This window comes from Crocuta crocuta, unplaced genomic scaffold, assembly GCF_008692635.1.
Source record: "Crocuta crocuta isolate KB4526 unplaced genomic scaffold, BGI_CrCroc_1.0 scaffold367, whole genome shotgun sequence".
Taxonomy (NCBI): Eukaryota; Metazoa; Chordata; class Mammalia; order Carnivora; family Hyaenidae; genus Crocuta; species Crocuta crocuta.
In genome coordinates, this window is record NW_027527936.1 from 3,593,875 (window position 1) to 3,616,560 (window position 22,686).

Below are 22,686 nucleotides of genomic sequence, written 5' to 3' on the forward strand. Positions count from 1 at the left end.
CGGCACGGAACTGGAGGCCTGAGCGGCCCCAGATCACGCAGTGACCCTGAAGGTGACAGAGCCAGAATATGACACCAGGCCTCACTTGCCACGCATGTTCCTTTGCGCTTTACCACTTTACTTTTCACTAACGTCAGACGTGCGGGAGGAAGTCGGCTCTGGCCAGCGTGTCTGTGTGTTTCAGATTATTCTGACTCCACGGAAGTCAAATTCGAAGAGCTTAAAAATGTCAAACTGGAAGAGGAGGATGAGGAGGAAGAGGAGGAACAAGAAGCAGCTGCCTTGGATCTTTCTGTGAATCCTGCCTCTATAGGAGGACGGCTTGTCTTCTCAGGTTCCAAAAAGAAATCATCTTCTAGCCTGGGCTCCGGTTCTTCACGGGATTCTATTTCTTCCGACTCAGAAACCGGTGAGCCTTTGGCCTGCCGAGCCCAAGGGCAGTCGGGAGTTCTCACCGTGCACAGCTATGCCAAAGGGGACGGCAGGGTCACCGTGGGAGAGCCTTGCACCAGGAAGAAGGGTGGTGCTACCGGAAGCGTCAGCGAGCGGGAGCTGGCAGAGGTATGGGCCCTGGACAGTGCTCGTGGGGGAGGAGCCGCCCTGGCAGGGGTCCTGTGGAGCAGAGGTCATCCGGGGGCTGGAGGGTGCTTCTGTGGGTGTCGAGGATGGCAAGGGGAGACCCCCAGAATGGACCTCCAATCTGCAGTGTCCAGCAGAAAGCCAGGTGGCCTGGGTCCCGTCCAGTTAGTTCTTGGCCGGGAATTCCTGTTCTCTTGCCCCTGGGTGAGTGGGACAGAGGACTGTGGCCTTAGTGACAGCCGCAGGTCCACAGCTATGTGGCCACCCTGGAGCCTCCTTGCCCTAGGGCATGAGGGTTACCGAGGAAGTGCTTGCAGTCCAGTGGTCATCTGTTTGGGGCGAGGTGGTCTTCCTTACTCTATAAAGTTCAAGATTTTTTCCTTACAAAATCTTTCTTTCCAGTATTTAGTTCTGAGAGCGAGAGAGTGCAAGTGGGGATGGGGGTGGTGTAGAGGGAGAGGGAGAGAGAATCCCAAGTGGGCTCTGCACTGTCAGCCTAGAGCCGCGATGCGATCCCATGACTATGAGATCATGACCTGAGCCGAAATCAAGAGTTGGACAGTCAACAGATTAAGCCACCCAGGCGTCCCCTAGATTTTCTTACAATCTCAACTGCCTTGTAGATGCTGGGAGGGATTCTCCCTCCGCTCCCCCCACGCGTTCATCTTCAAGTACAACACTGTTGACAGAGCATCCTCTCAGAGACTAGGATGAATTCCCAAAGCTGTAAATGTGCACGTTTGTTCAGGCTTCCTTCTAGAACATGCTGTCATCAAAAGCTGTTCTCTGTTTGGTGTAAAAAGGCTCTTGGTGGATCTGAGTGGGATACAGCAGAGTGGTGTTGAATGCAGCCAGACTCTTGCTTCCCAAGGGACCTGCTCTTACTCCCCAGCTTCACAGCTTATGTGGGTCAGGTTGCAGCCGCGAAGGGGGTGGAGGTGGGCGTGGGATGGGGTCAGTGGCAGATGGAGGTCCGTGCAGAAAGGTTTCATTTATTCCCCATTTCCTTACTTCGGTCCTTTAAAAGTTTTTATTATGAAATATTTTATTTTTATTTTTTTGTTAAAAAGTTTTTTTAATGTTTATTTATTTTTGAGAGAGAGACAAAGTGTAAGTAGGGGAGGGACAGAGAGAGAGAGAGAGCGAGACCCACAGAATCTGAAGCAGGCTCCAGGCTCTGAGCTGTCAGCACAGAGCCTGGCATGGGTCTCGAACCCATAAACCATGAGATCATGACCTGAGCCAAAGTCGACTGCTTAAGGGACTGAACCACCCAGGCGCCCCTATTATGAAACAAAGTATACAGATAGAATAACCATCACCAGTCGTTTAGTATACTCATTGTTGCTGAATGTTCACATTTGGCCTGTTGGCTTTGTCTCTTTTTGTCTGAAGCACTGACCCTGAGTGCATATTACAGTCCTTCTAGTTTTCCCAGGAGCCCCTTTGTGTGTTTGGTTTGTCCCTTGTCTTGACTACCCACATAACTCCTTTCTGCCTTCTCTCAGTCTCAGAGCTCAGTTTCTGTCTCTCTCCTTCCCCCTGTGTGTGTCCCTCCCTCCGTGGGGGTGGTGTGGGCGGACAGAAGCTGAGGGGCACATCTCCTCATGGCTTCCAGTAGCCACTGTCTGCTCTCAGGCAGCTTCTACAAGAGGCGGCTTTCCAGCTCGGACCCCAGAACCCCTCACAGTCCCCGTTGCCACGCCCAAGCCACTCTTCTTCACAAAGCTCCCCATCCTTGTTCATCCTGCTGTCACACTGCAGGTCACGCTGTCCTTGTGCAGCGTCCTCCTGACTTTCTTGTCTGCGATTGCACTCACAACCGCCAGAACAGCCGATGATAGCACGCGGTTACTACACGCAAGATACTTCATACACATCATGCAGACTCTGTGTTACTGCTCAATTAATCTGACCAAAGTCAAGGGGTGTGTGTGTGTGTGTGTGTGTGTGTGTGTGTGTGTGTGTGTGTGTGTGTGTGTGGTGGGAGGAGCCAACAAAGAACCCACCTTTTTTCCTCCCAAATTAGGAACTAGATAAAGGAACCATATAGATGTCAGGCATATGGAGCTCAGAATGTCACTTCATTGACAGTTAAAATGATTGAAGAGAGTGGCTTTAAACTAATGGCCAAATGGCTTTGCTGCTCCTTTACCCTCAGTGAGGCAGGTAGGCCTGGAGGATGCAGGCCTCTCATAGTGGCTGGACATTGCCCACTTGTCTTTCATGTGTTGTGGACACAGACCCCAGTGCACTCACTCTGCAAAAGGCAGATTCCAGCCGAGGGAAGCTCATTAACATCCAAGGGTTGGGGAGAAAAGCCTGGAAGCCCTCCATATGGAAACATGCTAGGAGAAGGAGGCTTCTCTGACATGCTTCTTATTCCTGCCCAAAAATCATTGAGTGCCTTCCTGGCTCCTTTTTATTTCTGTGTGGGCTTCTCAGCTGCAATCGGGTGGTAATGCCCTTCTCTGCGCCATCCCCACCCAACCCTCTGTCCCCACCCTCCCTGACGTGCTGCCATCTTTGAACTTGAAGATCTCTTAGCTGTTTTGCCCTTTTGCTCTACTCCCCCCTAATCACTTAGGTGTGCCTACTCTGGGCTGGGACTCTGCCTTCAAAGAGCTCATAGTCTCTCTGCGAGCAAATGAGGGTGCTCCTTAGGGATAAATCTTGTAGGCCAGGTGGAGGAGTTGGCAGCCCAGCCTGGGGTTGGGGTGCTGAGTTTGGTGGACTGCAGAGAAGCAGACATTGTAGCTAGGCCGAAGGTTTGCAGAGTATGCCTGCTGGCTGGGGTGAAATTGGGAAGGGAATCTGGGAGAGGGGTGTGTTCTGAGTGGTGATGGTAGCTCCTGCTGGGGTCAGAGCATTTGGGAAGCTGCCCTTGGTCTCAGACATGGTTCTGAGAGGAACTGGGGAGATGTTGCTGGAGGGTGCCAGGTCACAGTGGCCTTGCCTGTGTTCCGTGAAGTAGTTTGACTTAGGAAGGTTCACCACCATGTGTTTTCTAAAGTTTGTTTATTTTGAGAGACCTAGCACATGAGTGGGGGAGGGGCAGAGAGAGAGGGAGAGAGAATCCCAAGCACTGTCAGTGCAGAGCCCGATGTGTGACTCGAACCCATGAACCATGAGACCATGCATGACCTGAGCTGAAGAGCCAGGCACTTAACCGACTGAGTGACCCAGGCGCCTCCAGAATAAATTTTTTAAATGCACAAAGATGCATGTGGATGAACTAACCGGCAAGTGCTCCTCATCCTGGCCTGATGGTTGTCAGTTTGCTTTACTGGCCCTTCTGTCGTTTGAAGTATGTTAAAGCAAATCACAGGTATCATGTCATTTCTTCCCTACTCCGTGTTACCTCCAAACACCGAGGGTATTTCTGGAATCTCTGTGCCATTATTATGCCTAGAAAAATTAGAAAACTTCTTAGCATCTAATACTTAGTCCATATTCAGGCTTCCCCAGTTGTTAAACAATTGATTTTATAGTGGTTTGTTTGAATCAGGATTTAGTCTAGTCTCACAACTTTTTATTTTTATTTTTTTATTTATTTTTTATTTTTTATTTATTTTTTTAAATGTTTTTTTTATTTATTTCTAGGAGAGAGAGAGAGAGACAGCGTGAGCAGGGGAGGGTCAGCGAGATAGGGAGTCACAGACTGAAACAGGCTCCAGGCTCTGAGCTGGCAGTCAGCACAGAGCCCGACGCGGGGCTCGAACCCACGAACCGCGAGATCATGACCCAAGCGAAAGTCGGACGCTTAACCGACTAAGCCATCCAGGCGCCCCTATTTTTATTTTTTTTAATGTTTTTTATTTCTGAGAGAGAGAGAGAGAGAGAGAGACAGCGACAGCATGAGCAGGGGAGGGTCAGAGAGAGAGGGAGACACAGAATCTGAAACAGGTTCCAGGCTCTGAGCTAGCTGTCAGCACAGAGCCCAACGCGGGGCTCAAACCCATGAACCGTGAGATCATGACCTGAGCCAAAGTTGGCCGCCCAACCAACTGAGCCACCCAGGCGCCCTTCACGCCTTATGTTTATTATGTCTCTTAAATCCTTTCTTCTTCTCAGGTAGTGCTCCCCCCACTCCCTGATGTACCCAAGAAACCATGTCAGTTATTCTTTAAGTTGTCTCGCAAAGGGTTTTAAGCTCTGCACTGGTGTTTTGGAAGATTGCTTTGAAAATGGTATGAAGGTTTTGGGGCGGGAGAAGGAAGTAGGCAAAATTAGAAACAGCAGAGGCTCTCCTGAAGGTGGTATTATGGATGATTTTCACTTACATATATAAATTATTGGAACAAGTTTTATGATTACTGTGTATCAAGTATTGCTATTTTGGGAGGAAAGAAAGATTTGCAACGGGGAAATCAATTTGGAACCTGTTCCTTTGGTCTGAAAGAGAGGTGGTGTGCACCTGCCTGTGTAGTGGCCGCAGGGATGGGGAGCGGGAGGTGGACCTGAGAGCCACCAGGAGGGCAGGAGCGCAGGACTAGGGGCTGGCTGTGGGGTGGGTAAGGACTGACGAGTTATTGGATGGATAGGGTGCATTAGTGGAGAAACCAAGGGGTATTTGAATGTGGCTCGGGAGGTGAGTTCAGTTTTGGAGCATGCTGAGTGTGACCGGCATGTGATGGCCTGTGATGGGAGAGGTGTGTGCACAGGCGTAAAGCCCAGGAGGGGTCTGTGGGAGGCAGTCTCCAGCAGGGAATCGGTGGGCATGAAGAGCTCATCTCTGGAGTGGGAAGAACACCTCTCAGTTAGGGTGGAGGCAGAGGCTGGGGAAGAAGAGCTGCCTGAGGTTTTGGGGAACCAGGAGAGGGCCGTGTGTCCAGGCCCAGCTGAGGAGAAGGACTGAAGACCTGGGAGCAATGGCCAAGTGCGGTCGTGTTGTTGGAATTTACGTGGGTGAGGTGTGGGGACTGGATCCTGCAGGACCGAGCAGGAGGGAGCGTGTATGGCTCCAGCGCAGCTGGGCACAAGACGGGAGGGCTGCAGTTGGGTTGGGTTTTTTTTTTTTTTTAAACTTGTAATTAACTCCTTTTAATTTGTTATATTTATTTATCTTTAAAACATTGGGTTGATTTGTTTTTAATATATGTGAAAGATACGTAACGTCAGATCTGTCATTGTAACCATTGTTGGACGCTCAGCTCAGTGGCCTTACATGCGCTCTCCTTTGGTGTACAGCCGTCAGCGGGCTACAGGTCCCCCCTCCATGGGTGGGGGTACCAGGGAGTCATCCGCACAGGTCTCCTGCAGCAGTTCTCTGCTCATTGGAGCCCCAGCCCTCTTCCAGTCCCTGCTCCCAGAAACCTTCCAGCCGCCCACCTACTTTCCTTCCTCTTCAGAACACCTGCAGCACTTGGCCCCTTTTTAACAACTGTCTGTCTTGCTCTCGGCACAGTTGTCACGGGCTGCAGAAGGCAAACCAGGAGACAGGCCCTGTGCCCCATCAGCCTTGCTTCTTGAGGCGCCGGCACGGTGGTGGGGCTTGGCCCGTGAGCCTTCTGTAAATGCGGAAGGAATGCAGGGGAGTTCGTTGTAGTAGGAGGCTGACCTCAGAATGGATTGACTGGGTGGAGTCGGGGACTGACAGTCAAGGCTTAGGGTGGAAGCTGAACCACTTTGTCTATCCCTGGAGAGGTCTAGTGGTGTTGTATCTGTATTTGGAAACAGCTGGGTTTTGAAGAGCACCCTTGCGTCCCTCCTACCCCTACTTTAAGCATCCCCCACGGTGTAATTCAAGCCTCTTGCTGTTCAGTTTCCGTGCCACTCTATGTCAAGGGCCTTGGTAAGAGCACCCAGACCGACTGACTGCTGAAGCATCAAAAGCTTCAGGATTTTCGTGTACCTGCAGTCAGAGCTACCGTGCTGCGTCTGCTGTGACAGTTCTTGTTTTGGCTGCTTTGGAAAAGTGAGTTCCCAAAACAAGGAGGGCACGGTTCTTCTCTGTACAGAAGAAACCCCGTCAAGAACATTGACCTTGACCTCGGTGCGTGATGTTAGACGAGGCAGCAGAGGACTCAGGAGCCTGAGGTCTAGCCCTCCTGCAGGCAGGGCGCTGGGAGACCCTACCTGCTGTCCCGCTTCACCCTCACACAAGAGTCTTGGCGGGGCAGTGTTCAGTACGCCCACGCTAGTAGTGGGTTGCTCCTTGCCTGGGCTCACACGGCTAGTTGATAAACCGGGGTTTGGGCCCAGCTCTTCTTGTTACATTCTGACGGAATTAAGAAGTCGGAGCACATCTCAGGAAAAGGAAAAGGCGGTGCCGTGAGGAAGGCTGTGGGTGCCATGTAGCAGGAGGAGTGCTTTGTCCAGAAGATGAGAAAATGTGGAAGGATGCTTTACTATTTGAATAGACCTGAGTACTTTGGTCAGAGGTAACGTGATGGTAGTGGAAAAGGGCAGAGACTTGAGACTCACACACCAGATCCCCCTCTAGCTGGGTCATGAGCTCCTAGAGGCTAGGGGACGGTGTGTCCCCTGTGTCTGCACTGCCACGGCACCAGATGCAGTCTGCGGGTCCCATCGTTGGTCGTATGAAGCACCCAGAATCAGCAGGTGTGGATACAGGCGTCTTCCTTTCCCAGAGCTGCATTCTGGTGTTCTTGGGCTTGGCCCCTCTGCTTTCTACAGTACTTGGACTTAGAAAATGATTTGTCTCTGTCTCCTACCCCATACTCATATCCTATTGCTGCTTAAACAAGTTCCCACGAACTGGGAGTCTTAGAGACCATAGGGGGTTATCTTGCAGTTCCATAGTTCAGAAGTCTGACATGGGCCTCACTACATAGAAGTCAAGGTGTTGGCAGGGCTGCATATCTATCTTGTGGAGGCTCCAGACGGAGTCTCCTTGCCCTGCTCAGCTTCCTCAGGCTGCCCACATTCCTTGACCCGCAGCCTTTTTTTTTTTCATCTTCAAAAGCAGCCACGTCTGGCCAAATCTTGTTCACATTACGTCACTTGGACACCCAGCATTCTGCTTTCCTCTTCGTAATTATTTTTAAGTAGGTTTCACACCCAATGTGGAGTCCAGTTGTGGGACTTGAACTCACAACCCTGAGATCAAAACCTGAGCTGAGATCAGTAGTTGGATGCTTATCTGACCGAGCCACCCAGAGACACCTCTCCCTTGTTAAGTGCTTGTTTGATTACATTGGGTCCACCCAGATAATCTAAGATAATCTTGCTATTTTAAGTTTATCTGATTAGTATCCTTAATAGTCTTTTGTCATATCAACCTGATATTCACAGGGATTAGAATTGCACATCTTCGTTATTCTACCACACATCTTCGTATCTTTCCTTTCACAAGCTTCTCTCTCTGCCTATAAAACCATAACCCCCCGTCTCTTTCCTGAAATACAATTGTAGGAAATTCCCTTTTCAGGCTATGATCTCATTTCTTCCCTTAATCTTCTCAAGAAGAGTCTCTGAAGCATTCATTCCTTAGTTCCTTACTGTCTGCCTGCTGGAACTTCTCTCTCAGAGTCCTGACACCTCCCAGTTGCTGAGTCCTTTGGCCACTTCCTGCTCAGCTCTAATGTACCCTTTGGCAGCACCTCTTTCCCCCTGGGAAGCCCTCCCCTCCTTTCTGTATTCCTCCTACTCTCTGCCGCTGAATCTCCCTTTTTTCTGTTCTCCGCCTCCTGTCCCGGAAGGGCTTAGTCTCCATTCAGTTCATCTTCCACTGGTAATGTCTTCCACTCCCACGATATCAGTTCTGAACCTGATGCAGAGGATCCCCGAATCTACAGCTCTTGCTCAGACTTGCCTTTTATTTTTAAGTGTTTATTTTCAGAGAGAGAGAGAGAGAGAGAGAGACAGAGCACGCACGCGATAGCACCTGCCCACACATACATGAGTGTGGGAGGGGCAGAGAAGTGGGGGGAGAGAATCCGAAGCAGGCTCCATGCTGTCAGTGCAGAGCCTGTCTCTGGGCTCAAGGATCCCTGAGATCATGACCTGTGCTGAAATCAACACTTGGATGCTTCACTGACCCAGCCATCTAGGTGCCCCATGCTCAGACTTGTTTTCTGAACCCTTAGGCTGAATTTCTGTGGCTGAGTTTCTCTTGTGGGTATTTTGACAGAAATGGGGTCGGTGTACTGTGCACCGCCTGTTTAAGGAGAGTCCTGTTAAGTCTCTCCTGCCTTGGTGATCTGGGCTGGAAATCCCATCATTTCTGCTCCCTTTATTTGTCCTCTTTTTACTTCCTGGTCCCTGCCACCACCACATCCCAGATTTAGGCCTGTTCATCTAGGTGGTCTTCAAAGGGGGGAAGTGCAACAAGATTATTGGGGTGCAGAAATAAAATGATGGAACTTTATTTTTTTAATTTTATTTTTTTATTAAAAGTTTTTTCAACATTTATTTACCTTAGAGAGAGACAGTGCGAGCCGGGGAGGGGTAGAGGGAAAGAGGGAGACACAGAATCAGAAGCAGGCTCCGGGCTCTGAGCTGTCAGCACAGAACCTGACTTGGGGCTCAAACTCCCGAACTGTGAAATCATGACCTGAGCTGAAGTTGGCGCTTAACTGACTGGACCCCCCCCAGCGCCCCTCAGTAAATATGTATTGAATGAATGGGTCAATGGACGCTGAAACTTGTTTAAATTTATGTTGGGAAGAGCAGACTCTCTTCTCCCTGGACCCGGCCTGCTCAGAATTTGGTTTTTCTTGGCATTCCAACTGTGGGTTCGGTGCAGTGGCACGTGGAGCCTGTGGGCCCAGCGTGACTTCTCCGAAGTGGCCCTGCAGCGCCGCCACTTCTTCCTAGTGCTCCTGACGGGTTGGTCTTTGTCACAGTTGCAGAGTAGCCCTCTTCCAGGCCTTGTTTTCTTGCTTAATGGGTTTTGCTAACTCCATGGTTCCTAAAGGCAGGATGACCAAGTTTTTAAAAGTTTTTATTTTAATCACCCAGTGCTCGTTATGGTGCCCTCCATAGTCCTGATCCCCTAGTCCCCCTATCCCTCCACCTACCTTCCCTCTGGTAACCATCAGTTTGTTCTCTATAGTTAAGAGTCTATTTCTTGGTTTCTTTCTTATTTCCCTTTGCTTGTTTGTTTTGTTTCTTAAATTCTACATGTGAGTGAAATCATATGGTATTTGTCTTTCTTCTACTGACTTATGTCACTTAGCATTATATTCTCTAGCTGCATCCGTTGTTGCAAATGGCACAGTTTAATTCTTCTTCCTTTATTTAAAGGTTTATTTATTTTGATAGACTGCGAGTGCGGGAGGGACAGAGAGGGGGAGAGAGAGAATCTCAAGCAGGTCCCATGCTGTCAGTGCAGGCTTGAACCCATGAAGCTGTGAGATGATGACCTGGGCCAAAACCAAGAGTCAGACACTTAATTGACAGAGCCATCCAGGCACCCCAAGATTTCATTCTTTTTTATGGCTGAATAATACTCCGTTGTATATATATACCACTTCTTTATCCATTCACCAATAAACGGACACTTGGGCTGATTTGATAATTTGACTATTATAAGTAATGCTACTATAAACAGAGGGTGCATGTATCCCTTTGAGTTAGTATTTTATATTCTTTGGGTAAATACCTAGTAATGGATTGTAGGATAAGTTACATTTTTTACTTTTTGAGGAACCTCTGCACTGTTTTCCAGAGGAGCTGCACCAGTTTGCATTCCCACCAACAGTGCACTAGGACTTCTTTTACTCCATATCCTCGCCAACACCTGTTCCTTGTGTTGTTGAGTTTAGCCTTCTGACAGGTGTGAAGTGATCTCTCATTATAGTGTTGATTTGCATTTTCATGATGATGAGGAGTGGTGATGAGCACCTTTTCATGTGTCTTTTGGCCATTTGGGTGTTTCTGGAAAAACGTCTGCTCATGTCTTTTGCCCTTTTATTTTTTTATTTTAGAGAGAGAGCACGTGGATGCAAGTGGGGGAGAGGTTTAGAGGGACAGAGGGAGAGAATCTCAAGCAGGTTCCACACTAAGCACGGAGCCCAACATAGAGCCCAGTTGTGGGGCTCTATCCCCTGACCCTGGAATCATGACTTGAGCTGAAATCAAGAGTTGGGGATGTTCAGTCGACTGAGCCACCTTGGTGTCCCTGCCCATTTTTAATTGGATTATTTGCTTTTTGAGTGTTGAATTGTATAAGTTCTTTATATATTTTGGATACTAACCCTTAATCAGGTATGTCATTTGCAAATATTTTCCCCCATTCCGCAGGTTGCCTTTTAGTTTTGTTGATTTTTTTTTTTCTTTGCTGTTCAAAAGCTTTTTATTTTGATGTAGTCCCAAAATGTACTTTTGCTTTTGTTTCCCTTGCCTCAGGAGACCTCTAGGAAAAAGTTGCTATGGCCAGTGTCAGAGAAATTACTTTCTGTTCTACACTCCAGGATTTTTATGGTTTCAGGTCTCACATTTAGATTTTTAGTCCACCTCAAAGTTACTTCTGTGTATAGTGTGAGAAGGTGGTCCAGTTTCATTCTTCTACATGTTGCTGTCCAGTTTTCCTACTATGCATTTGTGGTTTTATTTCTGGATTTTCCGTTCCATTGATGTATGTGTCTATTTTTGTGCTACTATCATACTGTTTTGATTACTGTGGCTTTACAGTGTAACTTGAAATCCAGAATTGTGATGCTTTCGGCTTTTTTTTTTTTTTATATTAATGTTTATTCATTTTGAGAGTGAGCATGGGAACATGCAGAGCTCAGCACGGGGCTTGATTCCACAAACTGAGATCATGACCTGAGCCAAAACCAAGAGCAGGAAACTCAACCAACTGAACCACCCAGACACCTTTGATTTTTAATTTTTTTTTAAAGTTTATTTATTTTTGAGAAAGTGGGTGTGCGTGTGTGAGGAAGGGCAGAGAGAAAGAGGGAGGCAGGATCTGAATTCAGCACGCTCCTCGCTGATAGCAGAGAGCCTGATGTGGGGCTCAAACTCAACTAATCTTGAGATCATGACCTAAGCCGAAGTCAGGCATTTAACCCACTGAGCCACCCAGGCGCTCCCCTGCTTTTGTTTTTCAAGATTGCTTTGGCTCTTTGATGTTTTTTGTGGGTTCATACAGATTTTAGGGTTGTTCTAGTTCTATGAAATATACTGTTGGTAATTTGATAGGAATTGCATTAAACGTGTTTATTCCTTTGGGTAGTATAAACATTTTAACAATATTTGTTCTTCCAGTCCGTGACCATGGTACGTCTTCATTTCTTTCATTATTGTTTTCTAGTTTCTAGAATACAGTGTTTGATCTCTTTGTTTAGGTTTATTCCTGGACATCTTATTATTTTTGGTGGAATTGTAAATGGGATTGTTTTCTTAATTTCTCTTTTTATTACTTCATTATTGTTGTATAGAAGTGCAAGATTTCTGTAGATTGATGTATCCTGTGACCTTACTGAATTTGTTTATTCTAGCAGTTTTTCGGGGGAGTCCTGGGTTTTCTATATAGAGAATCATGTTATCTGAAAATAGTCAGAGTTTAACTTCTTACTGATTTGGATGCCTTTTATTCCTTTTTCTTGTCTGATTGCTGTGGCTAGGACTTCGGTTCTATGTTGAATGAAGTGGTGAGAGTGGATACCCTTGCCTTGTTCCTGATCTTAGGGGAAAGGCTCTCAGTTTTTCCCCATTGAGTATGATCTTTGCTGTGGGTTTTTCCACATATGGCCATTATTATGTTGAAGTATGTTCCCTACAAACTTACTTTGTTGGGGTTTTTTATCATGCATGCTTGTCATACTTTGTCAAATGCTTTATCTGAGAGGATGACAAGTTTCAGATACACTGACCAGAAAGCATTTCACGTGGTATTATTACTGCAACAGTCTTGCACATCTTAAACCTAATTGCATTTGATCTGATACTGTGTAAACACAGTATTAATTCTGTCAACTTTTGCAGCTACGCTAGAGTTTTAGATGCTCACTCTGTCCTGTCTGATGAGGAAACTAACTGAGGAATGAATAGTGCCAGCCAGAGCTGAGGGCCTGACAGGGCATAAGGAGAAGCTGGCCTCTTTTACCTTACCGGGTCAGCTGCTCATCAGCCCTTTGATGTCCTCTAGCTTTCAGGTCTGATGGCCCAGCTGCCTGGCTCTTTGTAACAGGTGCTGCTGGCATTCCGGTCCAAGAAGAGGGGCACCTCGTGTCTCTGGGGCTCTCAGAGACACAGCCTCATGACAGTGAGCTTAAGAGAGGGGCGTGGCTCTCTTGTAGAGTGTGTTTATTTTTGGTACATTTGTTTCAGGCATGCTTCTGAGAACAGGACCTACACTTGTTAGGTACATTTTTTTTTTGCTCCGAAATGTTTACATAGTCCTAGTTTAGATTGGTTTGCATGGTACTGTCATTTTGGCGTTTCCTACGACAGATGTTTTCTGGGTTTGGTTTTATATTTGTGGCTCTGTGCCTGTCTTTTCCCTTGGTTTTTCATTGTAAGACTAACTTCTGCTGTGCCCCTAAGTGGAGTCAAGACCAATTTGATTTCCTCTTCTGGTTTGCCCAGGCGGCTGATGAATACATGTTTTCCCTGGAGGAGAATAAGAAGTCCAAGGGTCGTCGTCAGCCCTTAAGCAAGCTCCCACGCCATCACCCGCTGGTGTTGCAGGATTGCATCAGTGATGATGGTAAGTGTTTACTCTCTTTACCAGGAAGGGGAAGGGAGCTCCCCACCGTTAGCATTTTGACAGGACATGGGAGGCGGGGCTGAGCACCAGGGGTGGGTCTGTGGCTTAGCTATTCTCCCAGATACTCCACACAGAGGGGGCAGGATCTCCTTTGATGCTTAATTTATGATCAGATTTCTCTATATGTGTGTCTTGGAATATGCCTAATACACGGTGATCGCATGCAGGTTCTTCTCTTTCTTTACTAGGAGGTAAAGTAAGGAGGCTGATTTTTCTGGATAGCAATTCTGTCAATGATGCCAAGCCCAGTGCTGAATGTGTAGCTACAAAGATAACTCAGATATGTCCGTGCCCTCAGAAAGCTCAGAAGGTAGTGGGGCAAACTGACAGGTAAACAGATCTAAAGAGACAAGATGTTCATCTAGGCAGAGGGGAGCTGGAGGATAGATTCAGAGGAAGCAACTCAGTGAAAGGGCCGGGCCAAGGTGTGGGGCGGGTAGACGTGAGGCGGGGGGTTGCTCAAGAGGGAGGCCTTTTTCTGTTGGGTCTTCAGGAGCCTTTGACATGGTTTGGTGGCCAGATTTATGTTAGATGCATTACTCCTAGTGCCTGCATTTGAGAGTGGCTTTGAGGGCAACAGACAGGCTTTTGCCATGGCCTCTGAGAGCTGGGGGAGGGTCTGAAGCAGGGGATAGTGGTAGGGCTTGGGGAGGGATGTAGGGAAGGTGTTGGGAGGATACAGTCGGCTGCATTTGGGGGTTGGATGTAGAACTGTGAGCTTGGTAGGGACTTGGAGAAGCCTGAGTTCAGTGCCTCCCTGACTTCTGCTTTTGGTTGGGTTTGGTTGTTCAGTATCTGGAGGCTGTAAACTTGGGCTGAGCAGAGGTGGTGTTTGGTGGTGATATTGGGGTACATGAGGCCACTGGTGGGGGAGACACAGAGAGAGGTGAGCACAGGTGGTATTTAATACCTTTTTAAAAAATTTATTGAAGGGGCACCTGAGTGGCTCACTCAGTTGAGTGTCTGACTTCGGCTCAGGTCATGATCTGGGTTCGTGAGTTTGAGCCCTGCATGGGGTTCTCTGCTGTCAGCGAGGAGCCTGCTTGGGATCCTCTGGCCCCCTCTCACTGCCCCTACCCCGCTCACATATGCTCTCAAAAATTAATAAACATTGGGGTGCCTGGGTGGCTCAGTCGGTTGAGTGTCTGACTTCGGCTCAGGTCGTGATCTCACGGTTCATGGGTTCGAGCCCCGCATCGGGCTCTGTGCTGACAGCCAGCTCAGAGCCTGGAGCCTGCTCCAGATTCTGTGTCTCCCTCTCTCTCTCTGACCCTCCCCTGCTCATGCTCTCTCTCTCTCTCTCAGAAATAAATTAAAAAAACATTAAAAAATAAAAAAAACCCACGAAAAATTAATAAACATTAAAAAAAATGTATTGAAATTTATTTTCATTGAAGGGTACCTGACACGCTGTTACATTACTTCCAGGTGGACAACATAGTGATTCGGCAACTCTGCCTTTCCCTGTGTTCCCCACGAGTGTAGCTGCCATCTGTTTGCTACACTGAGTGTACATGTGTGAGGCCTCTGATGAGGGCAGAGACGGGGGTGGGAAGACAGGAAGAGGAGTCTGGGAAGGAGACGGAAGAATAGACAGGGATGTGGAGCAGGACGGGAACTGTGTGTGTTGCTGGCGCTCAGGGACTTGTTGCCATCAGTGCAGTGAGATCAGGAACATGATCGCGGGTGAGTCTCTGGCGGGTCCCTTGTCACTCTTGACTGATGCCCGGGCCCTTCCCTGCCCCGTCCTTCCTGACACCGGTGGCTGGGTGGGAAGATCTGGAGTTATACCAGCCCCTCTGCTCCGTAAGCAAGCCCATGTTCCCTTTCTGATCTGATGCCAGTGCCCATCTCTACTGTTGTCCTTGGTAGAAGGATCGAGATATGCTGGGTGAGGAAAGTCTCTTGAGATTGAAAGTCTCTTGAGTCCAAAGTAGGCCAGACCTTGAGTCAGAGTCTTAGGAAGTCCTCTTCCTCTGGCCCAGGTGGGGCTTGGGTTCTCGGAGTAGCAACAGCCTGGCTTCAGGATTCCTGCCCCACCCCCCCTTACTCTCCAGGCCTCTGAAGGCTCTAAATATAGATTGTAGAAAATTGGAAAAGGAAAGTTATAAATAGGACAATAAAAGTATCCTGCAAAGGTGACCACTTGCATGTTTTAATGTGTTAATCTTCCTGACTTTTCTAGTCAGATGTTGGAGTATATCCATGTATGCCTTTTGATAATAATGTAATTGAGATCATACTATACAGGCTGCCCAACTTTTTATGATAAATTTCAAACGTGGAAAACACTGCACGCCTCCTGTATTCGACAGCTGCTACCACGTTGCTGGGGGTGCGCTCTCCACACGCGCTGTTGATGAACTTGCTGCACTGGCACTTGTGGTCTCGTCTGAGGGCGAGTTGCAGTCCTCTAGTCACTTGAAGTGCACCACGAGGTGCCTTCCTAAGGCTTCTGTCCTGTGCAGACACTGACCACACCTGGGGAAATCGGCACTATTGCATAATATTGTCCCATCGTCAGTCCATATTCATTTTTCCCCACTTGTTCCCAGAATGTGTTTCTAGCTTTTAGTTCTTTAAACCTATAAACCAAACCGGGGTCACTCATTTCAAAGTTTTGTATCTTTAGTCTCTTTTAGTCTAGCATGCACCCCCCGCCCCCATCAAATTTTTTTTCAATTGAGGCATAAAATAGTGAAATGAACACATCTGTAGGTCTCCATGAAGTCTTATGTATATAAACTGTAAAATTCCTGCTATTTTCACTGTGTTCATAAGTGAAGTGATTTTTGGCCCCCTGTGGTTTTGAAAAGAGCAGACATCACTATGTTAATTTTCCTATACTGATTGGGTAGCTGTTTCTGTTTCTTCTAGTCCATCTTGACCACTCTTGATCTGGTTAGGATAAGGAAAATACCTGCTTTGGCTTGGCACCATCGTTCCTGCCAGGATCTGGCCATGCCTGTAGGAGTTGGTTTTAATTGTCTGCAGCGGCCTCCGTACGTTACGGTACACTTCACCGAGGTCACACATGAGGCTGCTTCCGGGTCTCATTAGATTAAACATGACTGTGAAGGCAGAGTAGATAACTGTTTATCTGCACTGAGCCAGAGTTGCCAGAAATGAACAAGTAAATAGTGGAGTGTCGCATGGGCTTCTCTGCAGAAGTCTCTAGGGCCTCTTCAGAACAGCTCTGCTCTGATGAAGCAAGATCATCTGAGGGGTTGTAGCTGGGGTTTCCTGATGGCCACACATAGCTAGATGCCAGGCATGGGGTGTCCCATGTGGCGGGGCTGGCACGGAGCTGGTCTGTAAGGTGCTCCGCATCCATCCTTGGGCCGTTTTAGGACTCCCTTGTTAAAGAACATCCCTCGTTAAAGTTAAATATAACTTCTTATATTTCCCTCACTTGGGAGGATTTTAAGAAAGGATCTGGATCTGTTCATTTTGTTATTTTTTGCTCCTTCTATCAAAGATGGCCCTCATTCACTCATAATCCTAGAGGTAAGGTGTTTTCCTACCTCCTTGACCTTGTTTCCATTGGGATTGATTGGGCTGTGCCCTTCTACCGATTTAGGGGGAACTGGAAGGTGTGCACCTTTATCGCTTCCATCTTGTTTTGTGAGCGTAGGTTTTTGTTTCCATTCAGCAGCATTGTCCCTTCCAGGAAGGTGGCACCCAGAGGGGATTTCCCTTCGTCTGCAGTGCTGGTGAATCCTATGCTTTGCTATTTGGAGTAACGAATAGATACAAATTTGTCATCTAGACCAGAGGTCTGCAGAGGCCCTACACTTTCTGTCACATATTCTGCTTTCTTTCCCTCAGTCCTTTGAAAATGTAAAAACATGGGCACCTGGGTGGCTCATTTAATGGTTAAGCGTCCGACTTTGGCTTGGGTCATGATCTTGAGGTTTGTGAGTTCAAGCCCTACATTGGCTCTCTGCCATCAGCACAGAGCCCGCTTCAGATCCTCTGTCCCCTCGTCTCTACCCCTCCCCTGCTCGTTCTGTCTCTCTCAAAATAAATAAAGTAAAAAAAAAATGTAAAAACAATTTTTTTGTTTTTACATTTTTAAGAGCTCCTCAAGTGGAGTGCATTTGGCCTGTGGGCCACTGTGTGTTAGGCCTTGGTCTAGACTCAAGGTGTTATATCTTTTGGCTGGGAAAGAGGGTTTGTCTTGGACACACTCTGCCTTCCTCTGAGGCAGAGCCAGGATGGTTGGGGATCCCTGTCCAGAAAAGGCAGATATCCCACTGACCTTTCCAGAGGGACCTGGAAAGTTCTGACCAAGGCACATGATGTAAAAATTATTAAGCTCTTGCTGTTTCCTTGTTATTTATTTATTTTTTTTCTTGTTTCCCTTCAGTGTAACTAAAGAGAAAACTCTTTAAGGACTCAACATGCTGACATATTGGAGGCAGCAAGTAATGTGGCTACTGGCAAGACCCCAGTGTACTGTGCTGCCCTCGGGCACAAGGGTTGAATGCTGGCAGTTGTTAGGGGAGAGGAGAGCAGGCTGAACTCCTGGTGCAAGAAGTTTTGCCAGAGAGGGGGCTACAGACAGGACTGTGCAAATTCATCCAAGTATTGAAAGAGCCTATTGACAATCATTTCTGCCCTTTGCCTCTGTGACCTGTAGGATCTTGGGTGTAGGCCAGACCTGAGACTGAAAGTCTGGGCTGAGCTCATCCGCTTTCTAGGCAGAGCTACAGATGTACAGGGCTGGTGCTGACTCACGTTCTGCTTTCCGCTCTAGAGTCCTCTGAACAGCTGACCCCTGAGGAGGAGGCTGAGGAGACAGAGGCCTGGGCCAAGCCCCTGAGCCAACTGTGGCAGAACCGACCCCTGAACTTTGAGGCCGAAAAGGAATTCAATGAGACCATGGCCCAGCAGGCCCCTCACTGCGCTGTCTGTATGATCTTTCAGACCTACCATCAGGTAAGTCCACTTTGTCCTTTCTGTTTACCTGGGACCAGCAGTCCAGAGGGAGGCGAGGTTTAATTGTGGGGACGTAGCTTGTCACTGGTTGTCTTGGGAAAGAAAAGTGCGTTCTTCTAGTGTCCGGTGCCCCATTGGAGTGCTGGCCAGCCTTCTCCAGGCAGATAATCTAGCAATATGGCTTTTCCCTTGAGAGCAGTTTGCAGAAGGGCTGGAGTGTGGCTTAGCCTTGACTTGGTAGGATTCCCTGCACACTGTGACACTCAACATTGTTTACAGAGGAATCTTGCTCATCTGTTACTATTCTAGGCCATGATGATTCCTTCCAGGTGGTTTTTCATCCTGGCCAGTCTGGAGCACTGTGCCTGCGTTTTTGGACAGTCTGCCAGATTCTCCGGTGTTGTGTCTTCCTTTCTCATTGCCACTGTGGGTACTGGCAGCAGTCAGAAGGCACTAGGGGAGGGTCTGTGGGAGGTAGATGAGGGGGAAGCACTGGAGCCAAGCTTGTCTGTGCCCCTCCCGCTCCTTGGGCATTTGATGGCAGTCTTTGGGTTCAGCTCTGGGAGGTCAGAAGTGCATCTGCACTGGTGTGCGCCAGGTGAGCAGCTCAGGCTCACCTGGGATCTGCACAGGGTGGCATGTGGCTAACCAGTCCTCTGTTGGTTAAGGTGGCATGGCTACACTGAGCCTGGTATGGCCACAGGTTCACGCTTGCCAGAGAATGGAACCTCAGACCAACGAACTTTGGATTAGTCACTCGGTGCTTCTTTCCATTGACTGATGAAAAAGCAAAACTGAAGAACTGTATGTACCCTTGGCCTGTGAGACAAGTGGACAGACTGGGTGCGCTCTCAGGTCCACTGAGTGGGCCTCTGGATTTCAGGAGGGCCACATGCTTAGCGGTGACATGTTTTGGGCCCTGTCTTCGAAATGGTGGTGATGGTGCCTTCCATAGATAAGAGCCAGCAAGTGTTTACAGTCAGGGTATTTGCCAAGGAAGTATGTGGATGTTCTTTCTGGACATTCTCTCTGGAGGGACCTGAGCCAGGAATCACAGGTGGGCCTCCAGCCATGTGGCGGTGCTGCTGCTCAGATGACATGCTGCCATGAGTCCCCCTAGGGGGGATTCCATGCTGGTCCATTGGGAGCAGCTGCTCTAGGTCCTCTCCCTGGGTAGCGGCCACTGTGCGGTGCAGCGCATGAGGGAGCCCACAAGAGCAGCCTCGCTAACGTCTCAGTGCATTTTATTACTGCTTGGTTTGGGAAGATTGAAATCCCAGTTGTCTGTTACCTTGCTCCCTTTCCTCAGTTGTCCCCAGGGGCCTTTGTTTGATGCCTCTGTGAGAAATTGAATTGGAGTCATTAGAGGTAACTTCATTTAGCAGCTCTGGGATAATGGCTGTGCACCCGGGAGCCTTAGCCTGAGTCCTTCTGGGAAGAGAGGCAGCTTTCTGCTGACAGAGCAGGTGGAAGCTGAGAAACAGGCACATGGTCACAGAATCATGCATTTGCTGTCTCTCCTTAGGTGGAGTTTGGGGGCCTGAGTCAGAGCTGTGGAAATACTCCAGATTTAGCCCCCCAGAAGCAGAGGACCAAGCCATTGATTCCTGAAATGTGTTTCACCTCGACTGGCTGCAGCACGGACATCAACCTTTCTACCCCTTACCTTGAGGAGGACGGCACCAGCCTTCTGGTTTCCTGCAAGAAGTGCAGTGTCCGGGTCCACGCCAGTGAGTGCCCTTGCCTTTTGTCTGTGTCCTGACCTGGCGGTGCCTGAGCCTTCTCACTGCAAGTCTTGCCCCATGTTGGCCTCCCCCCAGCCTCCCAGTGGCCTCCCCAGGTCCCGAGGGCAAAGATTGCTTTTGTGTTTTTGGGGAGTTTGCCACTCATGGAGTTGGGAGTTTCACTGACTTTGGGGTCCATGCTTGTACAGTCAGCCTTGTGCTGTGGTCTGGGCTGTAGAAGGGAATGGTCCCTGTTGCTCCCTAGGTGTTTATACCAGTGCATCTATAGTCTCTTATTTCTTGAGATTTTGGGCCATACTGTATGGGTGAACCCTGGGGATCCTGACTCTAGAAGTCAGGGGTCTTTCTCTAAGATTTGGTCGCAGCTTTGAGACTCATGGTATATGAGGAAGAGTCACAAGTCTACATTCTGACTCTAGCCTCTGGTTTTAATTTACTCACCTTGGTGTCCTTGGTAGGTTGCTATGGAGTACCCCCTGCAAAGGCTTCTGAAGACTGGATGTGTTCTCGGTGTTCCGCCAATGCCCTGGAGGAGGTGAGTGTGTCCACAGTGCTGCTGTCTTCCCCACCCCGGGACTTAGGATTTGCTCAGAGCCAGGCTTTTTCATGTGGACTTTCTGTCCCCAGCAGTCTGGACAGGGCCTGGTACACAGTGATGTCAGAGTGCGTCTTGTCAGAATAAATCCCCCCAGGACCGTGGCTGCTGCCCGGCTGTGGCAGGGCCTAAATGGAGTCTGGAATCTGCATTTGCTACATTGTGTCCAGACCAAGTAGAGGTCCTCTGGTGGACAAGCTTTAAAGAATGCACTGGGTTGGGCCATCCAAAGGGGGCTCAGATGGTTCATTTTGCAGCTTAGTCTTCATCACTCCCTGCCCCGGAACCTAGCAGTACCCATGCAGGAGGCAGAGTCCTGTAGCGCCTCTAGGTTGAGCAGGATGTCATTAGTTACAGTTGTTAGCAGTCACAGTGAAAAGGATTATGTTAAGTCAAGCGACTACTTGGTGTACTTTAGCCCCGGGTGGTCTCCCTGTCTTCCTGTAGGGGAGTCCTGCTTACATGGGCTGCGTAGGCGAGGCCCCACCTGCTGTTAAGCCACTTTCTTATGTGGAGGTTCCAGTTACCCAAAGGAGGCCAAGGAGAGAGCAGATTGGATATTAATGACTTGGTGGTAATCATCCTTCCTTCCTCCCCCTCCCTTCCTGGCAGGACTGCTGTTTGTGCTCATTACGAGGGGGAGCCCTCCAGAGAGCCAATGATGACAGGTGAGTTTCTGAGCAGTGGCTTGGGATGCTCGGTTCTGGGGCAGAGGCACCGGGACGGCAGTGGCTGTTCATCAGAGTGACCGAGGAGGGCTGGGGAAGCACCTTGCAGGGGGTGGAATAGCATCTCCAAGGCCAATTTTAAAAGTGAGGTGCCACGGGGAGCCCAGCAGCCCTCGACCTTTCCAACTCTAGCTTCCCCTCCAAGGCATGGATATAAGTGATGTCCTCCTTGCGGGAGAGCTAAGTCAGACTCACGAGGGTGTAGAGATCCTGTGCAGGAGATGCAGAGGCCCTGGGCCGGCAGCGAGGGCCATTCCCTTGTTGCAGCCGGGCGGGTGCAGAGCTGGCTGCAGCTGTGGGCTCCTGAGCACGCACTGTCTGGCTCACGGAGCGAGCGTGTGTGTCCTCGGGGAGGAGGGTGGGATGATGACAGCTCAGCCTCACCTTCCTGCTGTGGAGTCAAGTCTATGGAAGTCTGGGTGTAGTAGCTGTCAGACTGCTCATTTTCACCGAGCTGACTCCTTGTGCCTGGTCTTTGCTTACTTGTTCTGAGGTAGAAATGTGAGGTGAATGAGGTTTTTGCCCTGGAGAAGCTGGCTGTCTAGAGGGTAGTACCCATGGTCAGCAGGCAGCCAGTGGCTAGTATCCTGCCTCTGGCTCATGTCCTGTTGGAATCAGAGCCTCCTACGGCACAAGACCCCCCTTCATGCTGTTCCACACAGACCCCTCTTCTGCTTGCTGCTTCCAACCTTTAAAGGCACTTGCGGCCATGACTTGAGGTCATCGGGTTCCTCACAGTTGCGAAAGAGCGCTGTTAAAGTTCTTCCTTACTTTGAGTGCAAACAGCTCTGCTTGAGCCTCCCACCTTAACCACACAATTCGAGTTCGGCCCTGTGGGGCCACACCAGACAGATCTGTTCCCACTCGCATAAGAGCCCCGCCAGGACCGCAGACACCTTCTGTGTGGGCCCTGTCCTGTCCATCGTAGGTTTTCACCTGGCCTCACATTAAGAGCTTTCAGCATCTTAATTGTTCTCGTCATGGTGCGTGTCAGTTTCTCAAAATGCCTGGAACTTTAATTCTCTAAGGATGTCCACTGAACAGACCTGTCAGAACAAGTAGGGCTTGGACCAGACCTTAGTGAGTGTGCAGTGGATGAAGGGAGAGTCAGGGGTCATCTCAGCCCCCAGGAAAGGTTGGGAGGAGGCTCAGAGGGCAAAACTATGGCTATGGGCAGACGGGGCACAGATGGAGACATCTGAGGAAGCACCCAACTCCTGTGGTAAAAGAGGTCTGTGTAGGACTCTCTCATTTCTTCTCACTCCCTGAAGCCTACTCCACTCCATTAGGTCTGGTTCTGCTTATTTTGCAACAGATTGTGAATGAGTTAGTGGTGTACGAAGCACAACCCTGTGCTGACCCAGGGCGGTGTGGTGGGGGCCTATTTTCGTACTCAGTGTGGAGACACTTTTGGTT

General features: G+C 48.9%; 1 protein-coding gene across 2 annotated transcripts in view; it reads left to right on the plus strand.

Annotated features, from left to right (window-relative positions):
* Positions 1-22,686, plus strand: part of KDM4A (lysine demethylase 4A) — a 46,851-nt gene that overhangs the window by 15,205 nt on the left and 8,960 nt on the right. For both annotated transcript variants that reach the window (XM_077752044.1, XM_077752043.1), the window contains exons 11-16: positions 185-561; positions 13,081-13,201; positions 18,021-18,202; positions 19,728-19,932; positions 20,406-20,482; positions 21,155-21,210. In XM_077752044.1, coding sequence (XP_077608170.1) covers positions 185-561; positions 13,081-13,201; positions 18,021-18,202; positions 19,728-19,932; positions 20,406-20,482; positions 21,155-21,210 — 1,018 coding nt within the window. The remainder of the gene's footprint in view (positions 1-184; positions 562-13,080; positions 13,202-18,020; positions 18,203-19,727; positions 19,933-20,405; positions 20,483-21,154; positions 21,211-22,686) is intronic.